The following is a 19,947-nucleotide window of genomic DNA, read 5'->3' as shown; positions in this document are numbered from 1 at the left end:
CTATTCAATGAGATGCTTCAAAGTGAAAGGTAATATAAACAAATTATACAAGCAGCTAAAACTAGGTGGAAGCTTATCTCTAAGATCTCTGGACACTTAAACTGAATCCACTTAGTTTTGCAATTGTAGAATGATCAATAACCTCAATAACTTCACCTACCTAAAGTTCTGTTGAAACAACTTTCAAGAGACAGCCACTAACAGTGTTCTGATTAGCACATTACCTTGGAGAACATGCTTGTAATGTGTTCAGTGTACTGAAAACAACAGGAAAAAATTCATTAATATAATTTATTTCATTTCAGTTTTAGTTCAATTGAACATCAGAGCAGACAACTTTTTCCTTTGTGACAATACAGGGAATTTCTGGAACACTGTATTTCCATGTTTTACAAAGTATGACTGAAAAATCAGATTACAGCTTCAAGCATATTACTGTATAGTTTGTCAGGGAAGAGGCTACAGTTAAGAACTCAGCCTAGTGCTTTAATATAGTTTATGATTTCAGACATACTTTTCACTTAATAATATATTAAAAATAGAGCTTTAGAAGAAAACATGATTTTAAGTCATGTCATCACAGTGTTGGGTTGCTAGAGACATTGATTAGTATAATAAATATTTATGACAATCTATTAAGAATTCACAATATTAGATTTTAGATTAGGTATAGATCACTTAGATTTTGTCTTTAGACAAAATCTATTACCTGCAATTTGAAGTATAATATATACACAAGTTCCGATACAAATGGTGGAGGAATTCTCATAGAAAATGTAACTGTGATGTTGTGAACAATTTTTAAATTAATGTGTCCTTATCTCTGCCACATACATTACTCAAATTTTATTCTGTTTCCCTAGGAAATATTTTGTTGTCCATTACATCACAAGTTCGTATTTTTAAAAAAGTTGATTGAGAACAATTGAACTACTGCATTATGATGTTGGGTCTTAGACATACTTCTTGATTTCATCATAAAGTACTAATACAAAAGCTCCGCCCATGCCTCTCAACACATTCGACCAGGCACCCTTGAAGAACGCTTTGGATCCTTCGTCTTTAGCTATCTTCCTCCAGCAATCAATTGTGCCCTTATACATAATATCAGCTGTGGAAACAAACAAAGGTTACAAGGCTTGAAGTTAGACAGCAAGTATGTTTCAACTGTTGTATCTCTAAAACAACAGGGAATATGCAAAGTACAGCAAGGATTTAAACTTTAGTAATCAATTAAGGAAAATTAATTCTCCATAGGAAACCAAGTAATTTCTCAGTCCTTGAGATCAACATGATAGAAATAACCATCAATGTGTTCCCCATAGTTTTTTTAAAGACTCCAATGAGAAGGTTATTAATTTTCTATAAGACAAAAAAATACCCAGTGTCTCTTATCTTATCCTGATGAAGGGAAACTTTCTGCAGCCAGAACAAGAGGAGCACTTATTCTTACCTCCCTTTCGGCCAGACTGCATCATCATCCTACGTCGCACAGTATCAAAAGGATAAGAAACCAGCCCTGCCACTGCAGTGACACTCTGGGCAATCATCCAGCTCACTATGATGTGCACATTCTTTGGATCAGGCAACATACCTGTCATCAAGAACAAATGAACAGAATCAGTACAGAGGGAAAGGGCTGTGGAAGAAATAATCACCCACCAACGCCGGAGTCAATCCAAACCCAAGGCATTTCAGAGCAGCAAGTAAAGGGAGGCAGGAAAGCATGTCAGAAACACCTGTGCACACATTTCTAGCACCGCACTCAACTGGTGCCGAGCCAAGCCCTGCTTGTCCTTGTATTGCCAAGTGCTCTAGAATGCCTTTACTGAAAGGGTCTTCCCTTGCAGTCACTCCTCCATGCACTTCTTACCCTTGGCCGTATCGTATACCCCAAAATAGGCTGCTCTGTAGATGATGATGCCCTGGACAGACACGCTAAATCCTTGGTACAAGCCCTTCAGGCCATCAGACTTAAAGATCTTGACAATGCAGTCGCCCAGGCCGGAGAACTCCCTCTCAGTGGCTCCTTTGCCCACATCAGCCGCCAGCCGGGTCCTGGCAAAATCCAGCGGGTAGACGAAGCAGAGGGAGGTGGCTCCCGCGGCACCCCCGGACGCAAGGTTTCCCGCGAAGTAGCGCCAGAACTGCTTGTGCTTGTCCACTCCGCCCAGGAAGATCTGCTTGTACTTGTCCTTGAAGGCGAAGTTAAGGGCCTGGGTGGGGAAGTATCGGATGACATTGGCCAAGTTGCCTCTCCAGAAGGAGGCGATGCCCTGCTCCTTGGGGATGCGGACTATGCAGTCCACGATGCCCTTGTACTGCTTATCGGCCGTGATCTGTTTGCTGGCATGCTGGACCTGCGGGGAGGAAGGAGGAGGACGGCACGGTGAGAGATGGGCACCGCAGGGTGACCCCGCACGCTGAAGGGCACGGACGGGGCCGGCCCTGCCCCGGCACCGCCAGGCGGTGCTGAATGTCCCGGGCAGCTCCCGCGTAACCGGAGCCGGCCGAGCTCCTTCCCATATTTAGTCACGCCGGGCAGCGCCCGCCGAGCCGGCACCACCTGTGGCGCGGCACCGCCGCCCCCCGTCGCCCCCTCACCTGCAGCAGCAACTTCACTCTCTCGATGGGGGCGACAGCCGTCTTGGAGACGGCGGCGGCGATCCCGCCGGCCAGAAAGTCCTTGACGAAGCTGAGCGCTTGGTCACCCATACCGCGAGCCGGTCCGACAGCCCCGCCCGGAGAGAGGCAACGAGCGGACACTTCCCCACCCCGCCGGACAAATGTCCCCGCCGCCCGCGCCGCCCCCCTTATAACCCGCGGCCTCTCGCGATAGGAGGAGGCGCCCCCCCGGGCGGCGGCCATTGGCTGCGGCCCGCCGGGCCCGCCCCGCCATGCTCCCCCGAGCGGCGGCTGCGAGGGACGCGGGGCCCGGGACGTTTAAAGGGCAAATTAAAGTTATCTGGTGCCTGCTGGGGAACGCGGTGTCAGAGCATGTGCCCGCTGTATTTATAGCTTCCCGGGAGGCACCGGAGGAGAGATGGGGAGCTGGCAGGAGCGCTTCAGGCCGTGTTAACCGGTCCATGCAGGCGAGAGGCAGCGCTGAGGGCTGAAAGCCTGCCCAGAGCGGTCTGGGAGTGCTTTAAGCCTTGCCCTCATGAGCCTGGATTCCCTCAGAGAGGGGCGCCATGGGTTCGTGCCCAACAGCGGAGCTGCCCGGGGATGCACTGCCCGCCTGGAAGGCGGTGCTGTGTTCACAGGCATCAGCGAGCAGGACTGGGCTGCGCCTCTCTCGAGTCACGGCCAGAGAGCCGCTTCGTGCTGTACGCACTGTGTGGAACTCGCCGGCAGCGAGGTCTGCAAATACCCCGGCATGCTCCGGGCCTCGGCCGTCCCGAGGAGGAGACCGCGTGCCTTTGTGCATTACACCCTCTTCTCACCCCTGCAAGGTCAGGCCCCCTCAAGACCCACGGGCAATCCCCTTTTCTGAGACGAAGGGAGGAGACTGGAAAGCACAGGCCTGGGCAGGCTGAAGTTGCTTGACTGGCACCAAGAGTGAAAGAAGATAAAGGCTGTAGTGAAGATCTGCCTTTATGCAGCATCTGGTTCTTAGAAAAATGTCTGGGTCTCAACTGAAGATGAAATTACTCCCCCATTAGTTTCTCATCCTTATCTGTTTCTCATCTGTTCTTTCTGGCTGACCCCCATAAGAAAACAGGAGCTTATGATTAATTGTTGAATGACTTAATTGTGTGTAAAAGGCAATGCAGGAAGGTATAGATGCATACCAAGGAGTTTGCCCTACAGAGCTAATCAAACAGAAAAATATTATACCAAGGAACTCCTAAGAGTTTTTTTTTATTTGGTAATATAGTATCAGTAATGAAGATAGAATTCATCTTAATGTAGATGCTAAAACCTTGGCTGTTCCACAAAAAGACATTCTTTACAGGGCAGTGCATCTCTTCTCACCAGTGTGTTTGTTAGCATGAGTCAATGGGATGGTACATTTGATCCCTGTCTCTCTTGCCCTCTGGTGCTCTTAGGTCTGCTGTCTCTTCTCACGAGCCTCAAGTGTGAGAAGTGGATGCCAGCTGTGATTTCCAGAAGCACCCTTTGTACCTTGGCCCCCTGAGAAAATGGAGCATTTCCCCAGATTCTAAGAAAGGGGAAGAGAGCTCCCCCGCCCCCAAAAGAGATATTCTCCCAAGCAAAGACCAAAAGCAGGTGCATAGGGGAAGCATAGAGGGTCTCTAGAATTAGGCTGAGTGGAAGGGAGTTTTATTTAATATATGTGGCTGCCTGCTACCTTTGACCTTTCCTTTTTTTCCCTCATACTTCACTCACCATGTCTGGTGTCTCCTCTTTTCACAGGAAAGCAAACACCCCTTTAACATTTCAAGGCTTCTGCTGCTGGTCACACACAGACCCCTGCCCACGGCTGCTGCCTGACTGCCCAGACTGATAAGGTCTCCCCAGGGTGTGCACTCAGGTGTCACAGGGTATGGTGAGTGGGAGATGGGAGTGGTGGTGGGATGCTGCTAGGGAGGAAAGGCAGTGGGGGGTCTGAAGTAAGCCTGGAGTGGGGGTCTAGCCTGAAAGGATTGTTTGCCAGTCCCTTCCCCGCCATCTTTGATTTAGATTGGTGGGGGGTTGTAATTGTTTTTTAGGTTATTTAAATTGTTGGGGATTTTAAAATGACATTTTAATATAGTCTTTATCATAAAAATTCTAGTTAGTTTTTGAAGTTATTGTTAGGTATCATCATCCCATCCACAGAGATCGTTTCATCTGATGTTTCTGTAGCAGTAGTATTGTTTACCCATAACTGCCAGTATTTAAAGAAAGGACTGCATAACTAGTGAGTTGCTGCTTTTTCTGCTTCTGCTCTCCCTTCTCTGAGCCCACATATCTATTTCCAGGAGAGACTTTGCTTCCAAACAGTTTTGACAAAAGCAGCGCTGGCCCAGGACATGTGTTGGCTACTTTGAGAGTTATTCTTAATTAGTTTGATTTTTGCTCCAAATGCCTGATTTGGGTCTTTCCTGTGTTTGATGATGAGGGGCAGTTTGCTACTCAGTGTAGAAGTTCAAACATATCCTGTAAGGAATTTACTGCTAACTCTACCTTGAGCATAAGCATTTCCAGAACTAACTGGAAATGTCATTTAAAAAAGCTAAAGAACCTTTGGTTTTCATACAGTTAGTTGGTGTTTATTATTCAATATTCTGATACTTTCCTAGAGAAATGGTTAAAACAGTTCTGAAAATGTAATCTCTCTGAATTATTGAAAGCAATCTTTCAAGCTTCATCTTCCTTAGATCTTTTGCAGCTTTGGATGGATTATTTTTTTCTAGGCTGAGTTTGTGGGTGCTCTGCATTGCTGGCATAGCATAAAGACTGGATTTTGTTCTTAACAATTTTGAGCTAAAAATAACCTAGATCTACATTTTTGAGAGAGATTAGTGACTGACTGCATTGTGCTTTGGTGTGTGAACAGCCAGCTTGAAACACTACTTTTCCAAAGTAGAGATCAACTTTTCCAAAGTAGTGCATACCCTTGTTTACTTTCAAATGCAAGACACTGGAAACCTTAGCACTGAGGCTAGGCCAGACACAAAATCAAAAAGCTTTTCATCGAAAGTCAGCAGTCCGAGCCTGATGGCAGACACAAGGGGGAGCACAAGGAGTCACTCAGAACATCCTGACCTCCAGCCTAGACAGAGGTGAATAGACAGTGTATTGGGAAGATGCCAAGAAGAGATATGTTGGGTTTTTTCAGGAACGATTTGTGGAGCTGTGGTAAGTTCTCATTTTTAAGATTGATGCATATTTGAAATCAGAAAGAGAAGAATAAGAGAGCCAGAAGAGAGCTAATTGAGGATAAGAGTTGAAGAGAAATAATGAGGTTGGTGATGACAAAGATGATCAAGAAGGACAAGTAGTGTGAGCTTTGAGTTTGTTTTGGGCAGGTGTTAGTGGGGGTTATTTTAGCTGGGTGTTACCTGTCTGAGGAGCTTATACTGAGCTGGAGAGAGGGAAGATTGGACAGTAAGTGTAAGCAGCACATTGAGAAGTGTTAGTGCTGGAAACAGCAATAAGAGTCAACATAAGGTGTGTTTGTTTATTAGAGCATGTCTGTAGTGTGAGGATGAGGAGTTGGAAGAGGGTCAACATTTCGGAAGGAAACTGAGGAAGTGGATAAAAATTAATATGAAATAGACCAGGAGTTCTGTTGTAATGGGACAAGCATGGGACATAGAAGTAGGAGGGAAAAATTACCCAACCTGTGACACAAGGAATAAACTTGTAGGAAGTGAGCATATTAATATTTCCTTTGGCAAGGATTTGTGCAGAAGATATTCAGGAAGAGAGCACTTGAAAAGTAGGAAGAAAATTTATAAGGATGGCACAGTCTTTACTCTGAATTAATTTCACTTCTCTATAGGACTGTACAGTAAACACTTGGTATGCTGTAGACACAATAACAGTCTTGCTAAGATCCAGAGGATTTTCCTCATAGGTCTCAACATACCTTGGTAACAAAAATCATCTTTAATGTCACAGTTGTGCATTACAGCGAATGATTAATGGATTATACATGCTGTCATAACCATTTACAGTACTCTAGAATATCTATTAATTGTTTGATTATTAATGCAGCCATGACATAAACATAATAGTACACATTACAGATTTTGGTAAACTCATAAAATACAGGTATTGTGGACAGTTTGCAAGCCATGTATATAATTACTAATAATTATAAATTATATGTATATAATTACTAATAATTAATAAATTAATTACTTGTTAGACTCCATAATAGTTAATTTACTATTTACTTGCTCTTCTTTGGTAAATATATTTTGATATAAAGCATAACTTATTATCCTCAGACTGCATTTTGGAAGAAAAGACAAAGAAAAGTGAAGGACTTTTTCAAGGTCATTTTGTCAGTGTGTCCTAGAGCAAGGCATGAATAGAGTTTTCCAAGTTTTGCCAGATCTCTTTAGCATATGTCATTATATTAAAAGTCAGGATTGTATTTGTTCTAGTAATACCATTAAAACTTATTCAAAATAAGCATAAAGCAAAATTTGAAAGCATCCTTTGCAGCTGAAAACAATGTTGTACTTTTGCTTTTGGTGTAGATCTCTGCAGAAAATAATTTCTTTAGTAATTTCCAAACATATTTCATTACATGATGGAATGTATATCCCTTCTTGGAATCCGTGACTTTCAGGTTTTGTGCTTCCAGGAAAAAAATGCATGCTGAAAGGATCTCTGATGTTTGTATATTCATTATTCTTTTTAAATTATAGTTTAAACTGATTTTGCATGGAAGAAATGACATCTGGAGAATGTTGTGTTCTGCGCAAAAACTGTGACCTTTGGGGCAAGGTTTGCATCTCAAGAGAAGTGTATACTTCCAGGGTCTTAATTGTTATGTTTGATGGATACTTGAAGCTTCATTCTCCTACTTGCTTGCTTGAAATATTCTGTTTGCTATAATTTTTTTTTTGAGATAGAAGTTGTGCTAAGAGATAATTAGCATTGTGCTTTGCTTTTCTACACGTTCCAGTTCATTGCCAGGGATATGCTTGTCATGGTGTTCACCAGATCTCTTGGAAGGTGTGACAGCTGCCAACAGTATCAGCAAAGCCTGGGCAGCTGTGTGATCACAGCAAAGCCAAGCTATGGCTGAAGCCCTCTGTATTTTCCATAAGACACAATTTTCTCTTGCTGCTACTGAGTAACACATCTTAGCAGTAACATTTCAAATGTGTTTTATGTCCTGATCAGGAAATCAGGTTCTTCACCAAGTTCTCCTGGTTACCTGGTGGGGTTTTTTAAAATGTTTCTTTCCACCCTGGAGAAATGCTGGGTGGTGTGAATGCAGAATTCAGATGCACCTGCTCAAGTTCCATGACCTAGAAATAGGTCTGGTTTGTTTTCTGAGCTTGGCAAAACAAAGCCATTAAAATGTGAAAGTATAAATATAGACTTTTCTGACCTGAAGTTTACAACATGCCCTTCTTCAGGAAAATCTTCTGGGTTGGAAGAATGTCTGGTGTGACACCCAGCCCTCTTTGCGTAGCGCAACATTCTTTACATCACTGGTGCAATCCCCTGTCTGATGACTCTTGTGTTCAGCTTTCCATAGCTCTAGTGACTCTTGCATAGTTTACAACTGCCTGCCTCTTCTTAGAGTTGTAGGGACTTGGTCTTTCTTCTTAGGTCCACATAAACCAGTAATTAGCATTTTCAATCATTCATACAACATTGGTGCAAGTCAGAGTATATGGGGAAATCTCAGGTAGCATTTTAAGTAGAGTTTTATTTTCTATTTTGTTCAAGTTTATTCTTCTAAATATTGTCTTAGTATAAATCTTAATAGGATAATGAAAGTCTTTGCTCTATTCAATTCAAGTTGGTCTTAGCTCTTTTAAATACATCTTTTTATCATCCTTCATGTTGCAGTTTTTTTGGAGTATCTAAAATTTTTTAAGTTGATCTTATGTTTGTTTGTTAATCTTCTGTTTTCTATTTTCTAAGTTGTTTCTGTGTGTGATTTTACTGTTCTAGGTATTTTTAAAAGCATTGTTTCAGGCAGACAGATTTGAATTGTTAAATTATTTAAGTGATTTGTTTTCCATCTGCTATTGCTGACAATACATCTGGTTATAATACAATAATTTTCTTTTTAATAAAAGTGTAAATATTGTTAGCCTTGCTCAATTGTTGCCTCTTTGTTTTCAGATATTTTGTAGTTTCTCATGCTGTGATTTTACTCTAGATTAGTCTTTCTTCTGTGAAATAGTTAATAATAGTTCATAATTTTCTTGCTCCCAGTAATTTTACTTTTTGTATGTTGTAGGAAAAACTGAAATGATTTCTGACAATAGAATGTATTTAATGGAATCACAGCTTTTCACACAATCTGATAACTGCACTGCAATAGCAAAACAAGGTAATAATTTTATAATACAGAAACAACTTCATGCATTAAATGTAGATGTAATTTTTACACATACTTGCAATAGTATTAGCACAATAGTTTTAATAGAATTTCAAGCTTATTTTCAAGTAAGTGAGAAATAAATCGTATTACCCAGTGAATGAATCATCAAGTTTTTCTCACCCTACCCTGGCTGAATAGACCACTATTACATTGTTGTTATAATTCAAATTGTATTGATTACAATGCCAGAAATGTATTTTCAATAAATTGGAATATTAATCTTTCTATATTTTGCAAGAAAATGGCAAATTAAGGTCAGTTCCATGCCACACATTATTAAAATGCATGAAGAAAAAAAAGGTGTGCTGAAAAGCCAGAATCACAGCAAGTGGGATGCTGATATTGAAGACGACAACTGCCCTGCTAAAGAGTGAGAAAACTGAGTGAGAAAGTCTTTAGATGCCAGAGTTTCTGGGTTTTGTGGCATAAAAACTCATGTCCTTTCATGGGATATTTCAGTGCTTCAGAACTCACTGTGGAAAAAATCTACTTTGAGTCCCAGGTCCAAAAATTCCTTTGAATTTGAATTTTTCCACTTGAGCGGATATACAGGATATGAAAGGGAACAAATTATGGGGACAAAAGCAGAAGTCAGTAAACAATTAGATTATGTGGTATATTATCTCAGCTTGATTACAAAAAACCCATCTGTATTTCATTCATTCCTGGAGGATGACTGCTAATTTCTGATTCACTGGGAATTCAGTTTAATACTTTCTTATAAATCTTAAGAAATAAATGAAGATACTGTATTAACATACATTCTTAAATGTTGCTGTATTATTTCAAATTGGTATATATGTATGTACAGTTATAAGTAGGTATGAATTAATATATGCTGTGAAATTGGCTTGCAGTTCAACACTGTAAAAGGAATTGTCCTATTGCTCCATTTAATTTCTTTTCCTTTGTAGTGATATACAGTAATGGAAGAAGTTGAGATTGAGCTATTTTCTATTTTCCAGACAGCTATAAAGGGATAGAAGACAGGGGGTGTTCTGAGTATATATAGTGAGGAAAACTGAGAAGTTAGGAACAATGGTGCAGACATGAAACAGTCTTGAAATAGCCAGGGATAAATTATTTGGACCTTATCAGTTACTTCGAGGATCATAGGGATGAGGGGTCCCCCAGAAGCTGTGTGAGTCTGCTGCATGTTTGTGATTTGCCTTTCAGATGTTACAGGTTGTAGGTTGGCACCCTTTGTTTCTGCATAGAGCTAGACCAGTGACTCGGGTCAGAAGAAATAGTTGAGGTAAAATAGATCTTTATGCAATTTAAAATATCTGTCTGGCTTCTATACATTTTCATCAGTGCCATGCTTCATTTTTTGAGGTATTCTTGAAGTTGCAGGCTTTCTTGTTCACTGCTATAATCCACAGACAGAAAGAGCTAACACAAAACGAGTGAAAAATCGTGAGACAGTAGTGTTGCAGGAACTCAGCAGCTTATTCTGTACTTTTGTACCTTCTGCTCTGCCCCTCACCTCTGCAAAATAAGATTAAAAAACCCAAAGCACCGTAAGCAGAGCACTTCTCTTCCCCTTATTCCTCCACTTCTGAAACATCCTCAGTTTGAGAGGAGAAGAAAGCCCATTGATGTAGTTTTGGGAAAGCTATCCTGAAGCCGTGCACTTTCTCCTACTGGGCACAGCTCAGCAGGGGAGGCTGTTCTCAGTTCTGAGCAGCAGGGATGTGGATGGGAGGAGGTTGATTACAGCAAGGGATGAGAAGCATGCATTTACATAGTCTCCTTTTCCCTGCCACCTCTCCACTCTCCAGCAAGCACGGGTTTATTTTAGCATTGGCATTCTGAAGCAGGATTAATTTTCCCCTGAATAGGTCAGGCTGGAGCAGAGCCAGGAAACATGGCCTTTCATAGCTGGGGTGACTCAGGAAGGCAGAGATACCTACTAAGTAGACAGGGCCTATAACTGCTGGGCCAATGCCCAGTGCAGGAGAAGTATCCTGGAATAACCTTTCTGATAAACAGCAGAAAAGTCCGTATGGAGCCTTTTTCCAGGGCTGATGCCAGGCTGAACCAGGCTGTGGTGCTGCCCTCTGCTGTTTGCAATCGGGGAGAAAAGTGAGTCAGTGCTGAAACCCCGCAAATCCGAAACAATGTGTAGCTAGGAAAGCCGTAGCCGGTGAACAAGGGCTCGCATTGCAGGCAGTGCTTCAGTCGGCTGAAATGTGCCCTTGTATCTTCACTGGCAGTTCCGTTCCGAGTAACAGAACATGGCTAATTGTTTTCTTACCAGTTTTATTTCTGGTAGGGCCCTTATGGCCCTGCAAAGCAACTTGTGACAGAAATCATGCTTTTTGACATGCTTGTTTGTGTTTCAGTGTGCAGGGGAGATGCAGAGTAAGAAACTTCTATCAGTAATTCAGATATTAAAAACTTTGCTATACTTATTATTATGTAGAATTATTAAATTCCCTACTTACACATATTTGATACAAAGTTGTGTAGAAAGCTACAGCCATCTGGTCTAAATATGTGACACCTGGAGGTGTCTAGGACCTTTTTACCATAGCTAATCCATCAGGCAGTATGGAAGCAAAATGGAAGTAATGAAATATGTTATCAGAACTAGAGGAAATTGCCATTAAGGGGTATTTCCTGGCCCTGATGCAATACACTCCTGATAGACTTGGAGCCTATGTAGCCCTGAACACTTGCACATTGCAGATGTCCCAGCAGCTGTAAGAGCTGTTTTTAGGGTTCTGCTCTGGAACATAACAGCTGGGATGATTGCATGGCCCTAATGAAGTAAATGAGCTTGTGGTGTATGATTCCAGAAACTCACTACTTTGCTTCACAAAGGAGGTGTTAACGTTAAGTTTTGATCCCATCTTAATGCTTGTATCTTTAAATGTGATATGCATGTTTGACCTTTTGATACTGATTTTAAAACACCTTCAATTTCTTTGTTACAAATATCCCATCCCGACTTTGTGGGATTTTGACTTAGCTATCAATGTGCCTGTGGCTCCCTTTCAAAGGAAAGAAACTTTTCATTTTATGACTAATAAAAAAATCTATAAAACTGAAAAAAATGCAGAACTGATCAGAACCTTGTGACTCAGCTAGTGTTGTACAGGGATAAATAAAAGCAACTGTAGTCATTTATCCTGTCGGCAGCTCAATAAATTGTTATACAATGTGCAGAGGCTTGTGATGACCTGTTTATGCAGGCAGCTAATGAATAATAAAATAAATAAAAGCTTCTTTCAAAATAGGTGAGTTAATTAATGATTTTTAGAGGTGTGATTTCACTTTGGAAAGTGGCTGTAACAGTAGAGTGGTGAGGCTGTTTATTGGCATTCCCTGCCTTCAGCAGTGAATACTTTTAATTCTGTTAGAGCAAACATTTTCTAACATTCAAGCCTGCAACCTCAAACTGAACTTTAAAGGTGAGGACTTTTCTGCTGTGTTGTAAACCATATTGAGGCCATAGCTCTGGGCCTGTCTGGGGGAAGACAGAGAACCAGTATAACCAGGATGTTTAACCTTCCACTTGGTTTACTCTTCATTTTTGCAATCATTTGGCTTCATTTCCCAGGCTCCCAACAGCAGAAGAGCAAGACTCTACCATTGTTTGCCTGAGATGCTGATTTGTGCAAGCAGTATTCAGAGCTCAGCCAAGTTGGCAGGAGGACCTTGTTGAGTAGAAGTGATCATGTTGCTTTCTACAGAGCCCAGGTGTTTGGTTGGTTGGTGTTTGATTCCATCACATTAGCATTTACAGCAGAAAACAATTCTAATGGAAGATAAAAACCAGATCAGTTTTACTTGTAGTCTCGGAACTTGAGGATATGGCTTGAAAAAAGTGGGAACAGGTAAAATCTGATTGTGTCTTTTCTTTCATAGATTTCACAAGGAAATGGGAGATGAGACAATCAGTCCACCACCTGGTGTGACTGCAATTGAAGCAAAGTTGGCGAATTTGGTTCGGCCTGATTTTATTTCACTCTTGTCCACATTTATTTCATTTAATTTGTAACCCCTTTGTGGGTGTAAACTACTGAAGTTGCAGAAGTTCAAGAAGTCTGTGAAATTTGAAACACAGAAAAATTACCTGTGATAGAAGAGAGGGATCCACAATTTGATGCTACTATATGAGCGCCTTCTGAGATGTGTCAAGAAATCAAGCATTAAATTTGTGTGTCCTTCATTTTGTAGGTAGTGAGTTGACATGTTGATAAAAGCTCTGTGAATATCTGCACTGGAGCAGGTGAATTCCAGCCTGCACCAGTCCTGCAGTGAAAGATTTGCTGAGAATTTGTGGGCTCCATTGCTTGGAAAGTGGCAGCATCACTAAGTTCATTTCAGGAAGGGACATTTGCAGAGACTTGCAAAGACCATCATCCTTCTTTTATTAGGTGGCTTTTGTGGTTCCCAGGTATTTGGATACCAGGGTGGATTGTTCTTTTTTTTTGTTTGTTTCTTGTTACTTTCAGTAGCTGCGCAGAGCCTCTTCCAGCAGAGTGCTCTCAGTCCCTTACAGAGGCAGACTAACCACAAGCAGTGACAAATGGAGAAATCCTCAGTCTTTACTCAGGCTTTTTTTTTTTTTTTTAATGCTTCTCACCTTGTGTATTTCTCAGTGCTTTGTTCTGGAGGAGTACTGGCCACAGAGGACCAGTTCAGAAATAATTTTGTCATTTTATATATGTCAGCAAAGTGTCCTAAATAATTCCCTACTGTGCTCAGTTGGTTGTTTGAGATGTCTGATATGTTGTTTATATAATGCAGTATTTTTGTAAACTCCATTAAGTCCTGTGCTGTTTCTGAACAGTGTAGGCTGAACTTGTATGCCAGGAGAGGGAAGGGAGAAAATTTTCACTTACCATGTAGGGTGGGTAACTTTCTTGAAATGGAATTGGACTCTTTCTCCAAGTGGAAGGTGGACTCTGGTTAAAGTAGTTAAATCTTCTCACTAACCTAGACCTCATTTGTTTTCAATGTGTATGAATGTATGCTTTCTTAGTATTGTTTTGTCTTTTTTAGATTTTTCTCAGGAATAACTGACAAAAAGAGAAAGGTGAATCATGAGCAGAAATTTCAGAAAGCACTTGAACACTGCTGAGAATGATTTTCTTTATCCCAAACCATCTCTCTGTGGGGACATAGAATTTTAACTTCCTAGGAGTGTTTTCTTCAGCACCCTTTTTCATAGTGCCTACAGCTCAATGCATTCAGGGCATTTATGTTTCTGTATAAGGGAAACTATGTTAAGTAACTGGATTATTTAAGGGGCAGGGAAATAATGTTTTTTCCAGTCAATTTTTCATTTTCAAGCCATATATGAACAATCCTCTGCTACTTTGCCACCCTCAGTGTGCCCAACATACTGACAACCTGAAGACTAAAAGCCTGAAAATATTTCATTATTCTTAGTTCAGTCATGCTGGAGATTCTTGTCCTTTGTTCAGGATGATGCCATAGCTGTAACTTCAAATATCCTGTATGTTTAAGGGGAATATTGCATTACCACGTTTTATTTGTGCTTCATTCTGAGTTCAGAGAGCAGTTTCTGCCATCTGTCTCTAAGAGGGAGCTCTCAACACTGCAGGAATGAGTTTGACAGCTCCTCATTATGCTTGGATTGCAGTCCAAGCATAATGAGTGAACGTGTGGAGACATCAGCTTCATGGTGGTTATTAGTCACCAGTTGATATTGCTTCAGCACAAATTTTCTTCTTTTTCAGCTGACTTTCCCATCAGTTGCATTTTTTTCAGATATGGAAGGTGTTATTGCTGCCAGTGTTTTCACAGCAACAGATAGCTTTACATCACGATCCTCTTAATCCTTTCAGCTGGAAGTCCAGCTGCACCCATCTTCCTGTTTTTGTAGCCTGGTATGCCTGCAGATGGCTCACACTGAGTGTCTGAGATTCTTTAGGCATGTCACCCATTTCACTAGTGGACACTTCTGGGTGTTGTCCTGAGCAGAGTGGAGTCACTTTGAGTTGAAAGTAACAGATGATTGGAAGAGGTGCACTTCCTGCTACCACAGATATAACTGAAGTCTCTTCAAGACTGCGGGATGTGAAGCTTTCAAACAGCTGTCCTGTCAAACAGCGTAGAAACTGGTGTTCACAGAGAGCTTTCTTCTGGGTTCACCTCTGGAAATAGATTTCTTTTTTTTTGCATTGCTTATTCCAGGCTGGGAACAGGAGGCTCTGCTGCACCTCCTACAGCCCACTTTCAACAAGGAAATAACAGCTGTCTTGGTTATCATCAGTAGCTATAATTCTTCATTGCTTCCTTCTACCTCACTTTTCCTTTGGGTATATTTGAAGACCTGCTTGCCTTGCAGGTGCCTTTTCAGTACGCTGGTGTATTATCAGTAGAGCAGGCAGTGGACTGTCTGAAATGTCTGTCTGGTGTCTGCTGTGATAACCTGCTGGGATGGATGTGATGGGTTAGCCCTGACCAGCATCTAAATATCCACACAGCCCCTCAGTCATTCCCAGGCAGGACAGGTGAGAGAACAGGAAGAGCAAAAGCTATAAAACAGTTGGGTTCAAGCAAGGATTTTATTAAGTGAAAGAAAAAATGCAAAGGGATGCAAAACTGGTCATTCACCACCTTCCACAAGCTGTCTCTGAGCAGCAGCTACAATTGCTGTACCTTGGGAGAAAGCCCTACACCCAATTTTTAACACTGAGCATGACATGGTGTGGAATAATCCTTTGGCCCATTTGAGTCAGCTGTTCTGGCACTGTTCCCTCCCATTTTCCTGAGAGAACAAGATATAATAGCTTTAAATTGAAAAAAGGGCAGGTTTACATTAGATATTGGGAAGAAATTCATTTCTATGAGGGTGGTGAGGCACTGGCAGAGGTTGCCCAGAGAAATTGTGGATTCCCCCATCCCTGGGACTGTTCAAGGCCAAGTTGGAGGGGCTTTAAGCAATCTAGAATTGAGGCAGGTGTCCCTGCCCATGCCAGGGAGGTTGGAACTGGAGGATCTTTAAGCCTCTTCCAACCCAAACTATTCTATGATTCTTGTGCCTGCCCTCCCCAGCCTGTTCACTGGAGGGGGTCAGCGTGAGAAAGAGAGAAACAATGCAGGCACTGTTTAGCAATGGCCAAAATACTGGTGTGTTATCAACAACACTGCTTTACTCACAAATTCAAAACACATATGGGCTTTCATGAAGTTAACTCAATTCCAGCCAGACATGGTAGAACACAGCTTCTTTACACTAATTCATTGTAGATCAGGAGAGTTTCGTGGATGGCATAAGGATCCTGATGACCCAATGACAGCTCAACTCTTTCTCCCTTCCTATCATATGTTCCCCATCTCCTCTCACATCTGCACTAGCAATTGTGCACTCTTACAAAAACTGGGTTTTCAGCACGTCCTCAATAGTGAGTCAAAGCTGTTTCGTAGGCAGGGAGCTGGGAAAAGTGACAGAAGTGACCTTTCTGAATAGATGTGTCAGTTTGTGACATAGCTGTGTGGTTGTTATACAGTGGTTGTACTTCTTCATTCTTATGTGCCCCCTAACTAAGCTCCCCCACTTCTAAATGCCTGCTCTCACTATGAGATCTGGAGCTCCTACTTCAGCTTCAGAGCATTCAGCTAGAGAAAACTCTATATGCAAAAAAGGATCCAATGACTTGGTTCTCTGAAGCTGTGATGCATGGATCTCTCATTAGCAGTTAACTAGAAAAAGAAACATAATATTTAATGTATGGTATAGAACTAGAGATAAAATTCACTCATATACATTATGTATGCCAGTGAGAGACAGAGAAGATTAATGTTTAACTTCATGTGGTTTTATTTAGGGGATCTCTACACAGAACATTAAAATAGATATGGAGTATTACCACGTTTTTTAACTTTTTTTTTCTTTAAATCTGGAATATGTGCAACATGTGTGGGAGGGTTTCCATATAAAGTCCCTCTGCTGAAAAAGCAGAGTGGTATTTTTGGAATGTCCTGGCCACTAGATGGCAGGGTGCCCTTTGGATAAAGGAAGCACTAGGCTCTGTTGGACACTAATTTGCTCTCAGTGTCCAAACCTCTTATTGAGATTATCAAGAGTTTTGCTGAAGTGAGGAGTGCCTACAGCTCTGGAGAGATCTCCAGTTATGTTATGGCCCTTTGACAGTACTAACGTGCATTTTTAAATTTTCCCCAGTAAAACAGAGACCTAATTGAATTCCACCAAGCTTGACACAAGAAAATAATTAAGAAAAACTGTGATTTAACCACAATTAAACCATATGTTAGTAAATGTGTTGGAGAAGTCTCTGGCCCTTGTGCACGTGCTGTTTTTACTGTGCCAAGTTCTGAAGTACCCAATCCTTGAAGTGAATTAAAAAGAGGAGACTAGCCAAGTTGTGACCTTGGAATCTGGCTTTAAATAGTTCAGACTGACAGTTTGCTGCAGGTGGAGGATCCAGTTAGCATTTAGAAAAGTTAAGGACTTTAATTTTCACTCTTTCACACCAATTTCATTTTGGATTAGATCTTCACCTAATAAATTCAACTGAATGAAACTTGTGTAATGGTGCTAAGAAACCATAGGCATATTTATGTTTAAAGTAGAATTATTACAGTATTCAGAACATTAAGATGAAGAATTTGTGCACATTTACTATCCCGACTATAATTCTGTATCTGGGGAAGTTGTGTGTAACACCCCTCTTTTCTGAACCTTGCTAAATTGAAATGACCACACTAAGAGCAGGTCCATGTCACCAAGTCTGTGAGCTAGTGAGGGGTGAAGATAAAAGATTCACCAAACTGGGTGCTTTGTCATGGTTTTTGTGGCATTACACTTCTTTACTAACACATCTAGAAAACTTGTAGGGAAATTTTCAATATTTTGAATTTTTATCTTTTTAGTAGATAAATAGCTAATTTTTAAATTACTGGACTCATTTAATAAGTATAATGACAAGTTAACATTGACTTTGTCAGGATATATGATCCTTTTAACAAAGGTCCTCAAAACTAAGTGGACTATTCAACAAAAATGACAGCATTTTCAAGTTTATATTTTGTGGTGTTTGAAATGGATTCATCTTTCTTTTTCTGGAATACTTTTTTGTACTTTATTTTTTTTAAGTGAAAAATATTTTAAATTAGTTAAATTATAAAAGGAATGTGGTTGACAAAATGAAAAGTATAAGTTCAAGGAAACAAATATTTTGTGAAAAGCTGTTTCAGACAGGACACTTGTGCAAAGTCCTTCAACTTGTGCAAAATATATTTTCAGGTGGTGTATGGTGTGACATATTGTGCAGTTTTTTAATCACAGTTTCAGAAGTTACTTACTTATAGTACTTGCCACTGGCTAAGCTTTGTTACAAATGACACTTAATCCTATTGAATCATGACTTGGATCCTTTAGCTATAATGAAATACAGTAAATTTTTTGGCCAAGTTTTGCCCACATTCAGTTTGGGAACAATCTACATTTGTTTTCACAGGAAAAAAGGTATTCCTAGTCTATTACACAATAGTATCTCTCTTTTGAGGCTGCCTGCATTGCACACATACTATTCCTACACTACTAGGCTTTCACTTAGCCTTTTTATCTGGCTTATCTGCACACAAGGGCAGATTCAGAGCAAGGTGACCTAACTGGTGGACTTCTAATCACATCTGAACTGGAGCTGAACATGTGTTTTTCCAGGGTATCAGACATGAGGTATCTCTTGTGCACCAGTAGGAGATGCTATATTTTTAGCATCCTTGTGGGCATGCAGGAGCAGCTGCAGTATGCAGATTCCAGCTGTGAGGAGAGCAGGCTGTGCTGGCAAAGCTGCAGCTGGTACACTGCTTCTTGCTGAGAGGTGCCTGGTGGAATTGCCCAGGCAGCCTCAGTCAAAATGAATGGAGAAGCAACTGCTTTATTCCATATAATGTAAGATTTCTGGCTTGTTATAGCAAAAATTCCTCCAAGTTATTTTTAAAGCCCTTTTTGAGAGAAAACATCCTGTGTGGGTAAAAAGCTCTTCTTCTTTTAAATATAAGGCCTTTTTTGTTTGTTTTGGTTTGGTTTTTAAATAATAAAAACTCTCTTTTGCCACCTGCACTGTCTGAATGGCTTCCTTTTGCTGTGTCTACATTTCACTTCAGAAGTCTGCTGTAACATTTCCATGTGTTTGAACTTCAGAGCTGGCAACTTATGTACCCCCCAGGTACCAAACACTGCAGTTCTTGGATCTGCAATCTGCTTCTGAAGGAAGACTGTTTCAGTGAGAAATAATCTTTTATTTTGTCTAGTAGCCTGTTTCTCAGCCTGCATTTTTCACCCATGCTTTATAGTCCTGACTAGTGTCCCTTCTTTATGACACCATCTCTGAGCTTAGCACCCAAAGAAAGAGAACTCTGATAATGCTTGATCAGATGTTCTGGCAAAATCTCCATGAGGCCTCTCAAGATATTTTTCCACTTTTTACCTGCTGTTGAAGCAATGATAAGGAGATGCAAAGGCCTTGGACTTTCCATAACTGATAAGAAATGCTTGCAGCAGCCGCAGATCCTTACAATGCTGTTATGGGTGTCTGTTTTACTATGGAAGGGTATTTAGTAGTCTAGCATAGTTACTTTTTTCCCTTTCAATTTTCTCCCACTTCCTGTTGTTTCTACTACTAACTCAGCAGCAAGGGAGATGCTGCTGTGGCACATTTAGTATCAATAGGTGGTGACAGCTTGCAGCCTTTTAACCACTGCTTATCTTAAGCCTCCTCTAAGTGTGAGTTTTACAGGAACACAAAAAACATATGGTATCATTGAAATAGCTTTGCCTGACAGGAAGACACATGGAGCTGGGATCTGGGGGATTCCTTTGGTAAGGGTAGAAAGGTGTTGTATTAAGGGGTGGTTTAAGAGGCATGGCATGAGAGTTCATGACACCTGGTTTTATTTCCTACCATTGTGTG

The 19,947-nt window shown here is 41.0% G+C and overlaps 1 protein-coding gene across 1 annotated transcript; it reads right to left on the bottom strand.

Moving 5' to 3' along the window:
- Positions 1-277: 277 nt before the first annotated feature.
- SLC25A4 (solute carrier family 25 member 4) lies at positions 278-2,797 on the bottom strand. The gene is made up of 4 exons (XM_005483849.2): positions 2,605-2,797; positions 1,874-2,360; positions 1,454-1,594; positions 278-1,111 (listed from the first exon to the last, which is right to left on the bottom strand). The coding sequence occupies exons 1-4, from the start codon at positions 2,713-2,715 to the stop codon at positions 954-956; spliced, it is 897 nt and encodes a 298-aa protein (XP_005483906.1). The 5' UTR covers positions 2,716-2,797; the 3' UTR covers positions 278-953.
- Positions 2,798-19,947: the final 17,150 nt, after the last annotated feature.

The sequence above is a fragment of the Zonotrichia albicollis genome, chromosome 5, assembly GCF_047830755.1.
Source record: "Zonotrichia albicollis isolate bZonAlb1 chromosome 5, bZonAlb1.hap1, whole genome shotgun sequence".
Taxonomy (NCBI): Eukaryota; Metazoa; Chordata; class Aves; order Passeriformes; family Passerellidae; genus Zonotrichia; species Zonotrichia albicollis.
The sequence above is the reverse complement of the archived record's forward strand: the minus strand, read 5'-3'. Positions and strand labels throughout refer to the sequence as shown.

What these genes read in the sequence shown, in the direction of transcription:
- SLC25A4 (XM_005483849.2), bottom strand. Translation starts at nt 2,715, where the DNA reads ATGGGTGACCAAGCGCTCAGCTTCGTCAAGGACTTTCTGGCCGGCGGG. An exon ending in GGTATACGATACGGCCAAGG is followed by an intron (nt 1,595 to 1,873) that starts GTAAGAAGTGCA and finishes TCTTGATGACAG; the next exon opens with GTATGTTGCCTGATCCAAAG. An exon ending in GCAGTCTGGCCGAAAGGGAG is followed by an intron (nt 1,112 to 1,453) that starts GTAAGAATAAGT and finishes TTGTTTCCACAG; the next exon opens with CTGATATTATGTATAAGGGC.